General features: G+C 53.3%; 1 protein-coding gene across 2 annotated transcripts; it reads left to right on the top strand.

The window, feature by feature from the left end:
- Positions 1–1919: 1919 nt before the first annotated feature.
- Helt (helt bHLH transcription factor) lies at positions 1920–4487 on the top strand. 2 transcript variants are annotated; one of them, XM_028757713.1, is made up of 4 exons: positions 1920–2568; positions 2975–3079; positions 3306–3402; positions 3802–4487. In XM_028757713.1, exons 1-4 carry the CDS (start codon positions 2542–2544, stop codon positions 4293–4295), a joined length of 723 nt encoding a protein of 240 aa, XP_028613546.1. In that variant the 5' UTR covers positions 1920–2541; the 3' UTR covers positions 4296–4487. The 2 variants fall into 2 exon arrangements, with proteins under 2 accessions (XP_028613546.1, XP_028613545.1); XM_028757712.1 differs by having other exon boundaries at positions 2459–2568; positions 3799–4320.
- Positions 4488–4840: the final 353 nt, after the last annotated feature.

The raw sequence follows: 4840 nt of genomic DNA on the forward strand, positions 1-4840 counted from the left end.
TCCGCTGGGGGGGGGGGGGGAAGAAGGAGGGAGAGCGAAGTCCGAGCTCCCTTTTACCCATTCAAGTTAGCTGATTTGGACGATCAGGGTTCCTGTTTAATCCCCTTGTGTACGAGTGAATATACGAAGGCTGACAACCCGTAAGAGAGCACGCGGCTGGCAGAGCAACTTGCAAGAAGGTGCAGGTCCTGTCCAATCTGGCGAGAAGTACGTCGAAAAACAAAACAAACAAACAAACAAACAAACACCCGGAAGCAAGAGCGGGGCACCCTAGTGTGCTCGGTGCAGACCGATTCCATACCCTCCAGGCACCGGAAGGTGGGTGGCTGTTTTCCAGGGGTCCTGCGTCTCAGGTCTGACTTTGCGCCCTGAAGCTTACCAGGTGCTGCCTGCAAGCAGGGACCCACCCTACCTGCCACTGACAAAGGACTGGCACTCCCCAAAAGGATAAACCTCGGGGCCTGCTGCTGTCTAACAGAGAAGAAAGAATTTACTCCGCGGTGTGGGGCAAAAGGACTAAGGAGACACTTGAAGGACGGTTTTCCTTGTTCCCAGATGAGAAAGATTGGGAACAGATGAGAACTTGGTGACTCTGGAATAAGTCATAAAGCAAAGGTCATTTTATTGTTTTTATATGCAGGAAAGCTCACCCCCTCTAGCCTCCCCCCATTCGCCCAGAGGCGGCAAATGAGAGGTTGGTGGGTGGACGCCTGGGACTGTGGCGCAAGCTCAAGGCAAAGGCGCAGCGGGCGAGAGTTCCCAGGAGCCACCAACCCCCTCTTTCCCTTTGGGCCTGTCCAGCAAATTTCCTTCTGGGTTTCTGTCCGTCTCTTCCCTCCCTCCGCTTCCTCCCCCGATATTTCGCTTTCTAAAACCATAAAAAAGAGATCAAATTCCCTAACTTCACGGGGCCCTTTTCAGTGACAAATATTGATGCCCAAAGTGTCTGCGCTCTCCCGCCCCCAAACGTTAAGAAAAGGCGCCCGCGAGAGGGGGACATAAAAAGTTAACAATGCTGTGAAAATATGTTTGCAAAAATAGACAATCGTTGGATTAAACGTATTCAAGTATGAAATAATGCCTTTTTGTGTCAAAACTTGGGCGATGGGCGGGTACAAAAGTTCCCTGTGGCAGCTACTTGCTCCCTTTGTGAGCCGTGCGCTTTGGCGTCTCCACTTGGGCGCATTACCCAGAGCCCTCTAAGCGCGATTGTTTCTCGCTTTCTAATGACATTTACCGGATCAAAACATGCTGTTAATTCGATCAGAAGGCTTCACCCTCCCTGACAAAGCCACAATAATTTCTCCTGAAGTTTGTTAAATTGACCAAAATTAGGCAAATGAATAGGGGTCTGTAGGCGCCCCCTCATGCAGGTGACGGCGCATAATGCTCGCCTGGGCCAGCTGCATTCCCCCTTTTCTTCTCGCCCCACTCTCCTCTGTGTTGCCCCTCAATCCTCCCACCCCCCTCACACACACACACACACACACACAAACACACACACACACACACACACACACGCCTGTCTCTCCTTCACCCCACCCTTGGCATTATTAAAATTTAGCCCAATGAAACTATTCATACTTTTCAATGGACATTTTCCTATAGGATAATAGGCTACAAATTGAGCCTCTTCCCCCCGCGAAGAGAGAGCCGGAGGCGGGGGGAGGAAAGAAAGCAGACGACTTGGTCAGGGACTAGGGGGAGAGTCGCGTGCCAAAGGCCCGCGGGAGGGGCGAAGCGAGGCGGGAGCCTCGTGTGCCAGCCGCAGCCCCACACCTGCCGGGATGTCCGGACAAATAAAGCGATGTAAACAAAAAGGGGGGAGACGGACGTGTCACCAAGTCGTGTGAGAAAAGCCTGGGAACAAACGGGGCGCCTCCGTCTCCAGGAGCTCTCCCTTGAACCCGGCGGAACAGCCTATTAAAGGCTTACTTAATTACTTTAATGACTCTGGACAGGCTTTAAAACGCACTCGGCGCTGGGACCGCGGGCTTGCTGGGATTTGTAAACAGGCGATCGTGTGAGACTCAGCGGTGGGACTAAAGGAAGCGACACTGTTTTGTGAGAGTCCTCGCCCCCCGGTGCCCGCAGCCACTGCGCCCCTGCGCTCTGCGCCGGCTAAGAGTGCAGGCGCTCGCTGGTCCGCCGGCTCCAGTTTCTCGCCTCCTCTTCCCCCGAGGTGCCTGTTGCCATGCAAATGTTATTCCTGGACGGATCACGTGTCCTTTGAAGAGCCACGTGGATTAACAAAGTTGATCTGCCCCCACCTCGCCCCCCTCGGCTGCTAAATTTTTTTTCTTAACTTCTTTAAAACTGACCTTGAATGCATACATGCTCCAAACGCAGAATCTCTAATCCTATGGAATAATTCAACTCGTGAGAATGCACTTGCAACCCTTGCTGGCTGCTTTATAAAGGAAGCCCCCTCGGACCTGGGAGGCTACAGTCTACCTGGAACACTTGAAGAGGCACACGAGGTGGGCCGTGGACGAGTGCCTCGCGCCACCGCCTCTGCCGAGGGCGCGCACACACACCAGAATGTCTGACAGGCTCAAGGAACGCAAAGTGAGTTCCTTGCGCTCTGATAGTGGAGGAGTGTGACTCGCCAACTTGACATCTGGCTGGATAGATGACTAAGATGTGCCGCCCAGGACTTTAAGTGTGGAGAAATCCAAAGTGAATTGGAAAGGGGACAGAGACAGAAAGGAGAGTCCTTGATTGGGGAGAGCTCACGCTGGGAGGCTGGTGGCCACCTCCCAAAGCCCTGGTACTTAGCTTGGTGGTGGCAGGGATGTTCAGGGAAGCTGAAAGGCAAGCGCGCCAGCATGGGCTGCGGGGACACAGAGCTCTCTTCGTCTAGTATGGCGGGGCAGGGGTCTCTTGGGGTTGGTGAATCTTTGTAGCACACAGGTTTTGTCTTGGATGATTCCTTAGGCAAAGCCGTCTTAAATGCAAAACTTTCTGTTTACAGAGAACCCCGGTTTCTCATAAAGTGATAGAAAAGCGAAGGAGAGACCGAATTAACCGCTGCTTGAACGAGCTGGGCAAGACAGTCCCCATGGCCCTGGCGAAACAGGTAACGTTTGCCGTACTGGGTACTCCCCAACTGTCACTCTCTGTGGAGCCCCAAGGTCCCTGCAGACGCTGCTGGCCTAAGAGAATTCGCCCCACTCCGGGAACTTGAGCGGTAGTAGCCTCTCCGGCGCCAGCATCTTCCAGACTGGTCGTCTGCAGAAGACAGAGAACATCCTCGTGGGTCTGCTGTAGGTGGGCCGCCGCTAGGTTCCTGTCTTCTTTTACAGAGTTCGGGGAAACTAGAGAAGGCAGAGATCCTGGAGATGACAGTCCAGTACCTCAGAGCTTTGCATTCCGCGGATTTTCCTCGAGGAAGGGAAAAAGGTGGGCATTGATTCAGGTAAAGGAATCCTGACCCGGGAGCGTGTGGCACGCGGGGACCTGGAGTCCCGGAGCAGGAAGCCGCCAGAGCGTACCGGTGCTTGGCTCCTGAAAATGCACCTGCTAAGTGCCGTGGAGGAGCATTAAAGATACAGGTCTATTGCTCCTCACAGGTGGGGGTTGGCAAGGTATGGGATGTAGTCAGGTTCTTAGAGAGACAAGATTACTGCTTTTCCAATTTCTAGACTTCGGAGTAGAGAGTACCAGCTTCAAGTGAGAATCCAGCCCAACCCCTATAAAGATGCCCTGTACCGTACTAGTGGGCGGGTGGTGGGGGCGCCTATTCTCTTTTCTTTCCTTCTTCCTACTATTTAATTTAATTTTTTTTTTCCACCCCAGCAGAGCTTTTAGCAGAGTTTGCCAACTACTTCCACTACGGTTACCACGAGTGCATGAAGAACCTGGTGCACTACCTCACCACTGTGGAGCGGATGGAGACCAAAGACACCAAGTACGCGCGCATCCTCGCCTTCTTGCAATCCAAGGCCCGCTTGGGCGCCGAGCCCCCCTTCCCACCGCTCTCGCTCCCCGAGCCAGATTTCTCCTATCAGCTGCATCCAGCCGGCCCAGAGTTCCCGAGCCACAGTCCGGGCGAAGCCACAGTGTTCCCGCAGGGGGCTACCCCAGGGTCATTCGCTTGGCCTCCTGGAGCGGCCCGCAGCCCAGCACTGCCTTACTTGTCCAGCGCGACGGTACCTCTCCCCAACCCCGCACAGCAGCACAGCCCCTTCTTGGCTCCGATGCAGGGTCTGGACCGGCATTACCTCAATCTGATCGGCCATGGCCACCCCAACGCCCTCAACCTGCACACGCCCCAGCACCCTCCGGTGCTCTGACACCCACTCATTGGCCTAGATTACTTTGCGATTTGGTGGCGGCTTGAGACGATGTATATATGTTGTATATGTGTAAATAACGTGCTAATAAGAACTGGATGGGAGAGCACCAGGAGCGAATTCGCCTTCTGAAGGATCTCCCCTACCAATAAATATTTTTGTGTTAAAGATCAATAAATATTTTGTGCTAAAGATATGGAGTCCTTTGTTATCTTCTGCTCATCCACAAACCATCCCACTCTAAATGTCTTACAAGGGATCCTAAGGCTGCTAGGAGCCCAGGTGAGGGAAGTCAGTAATTTGGCTGAGGAGAGAGGATCTTTGCGCAGTCCGAGGAGACAAAATGGAAACTTAAGCAGATATTAGAGGTGTCTTTTAGAGGTAGGAGACTAGGCTCCTGGGGTGCTCAAGCCCGCCCCTTCCTCTCTTGGATCCTGGTCCTTTGTCTTCGAGACCTGCAGAAGTCTGGAACCTGGCCTTAGGTTCTCAGAATGTGCAAATCAGAAAAACAACCCTGAGGATGGTTTGAGCTCGCATTTAGTAGC

This window comes from Grammomys surdaster, unplaced genomic scaffold, assembly GCF_004785775.1.
Source record: "Grammomys surdaster isolate TR1022 unplaced genomic scaffold, NIH_TR_1.0 126178, whole genome shotgun sequence".
Lineage (NCBI taxonomy): Eukaryota > Metazoa > Chordata > Mammalia > Rodentia > Muridae > Grammomys > Grammomys surdaster.

Excerpts from the sequence above, each read along its gene's own strand:
- Helt (XM_028757712.1), top strand. The coding sequence starts at position 2,542 with ATGTCTGACAGGCTCAAGGAACGCAAA. Across the intron at positions 2,569-2,974 it reads ACAGGCTCAAGGAACGCAAA|AGAACCCCGGTTTCTCATAA; the intron begins GTGAGTTCCTTG and ends TTCTGTTTACAG. Across the intron at positions 3,403-3,798 it reads TCCTCGAGGAAGGGAAAAAG|CAGAGCTTTTAGCAGAGTTT; the intron begins GTGGGCATTGAT and ends TTTCCACCCCAG.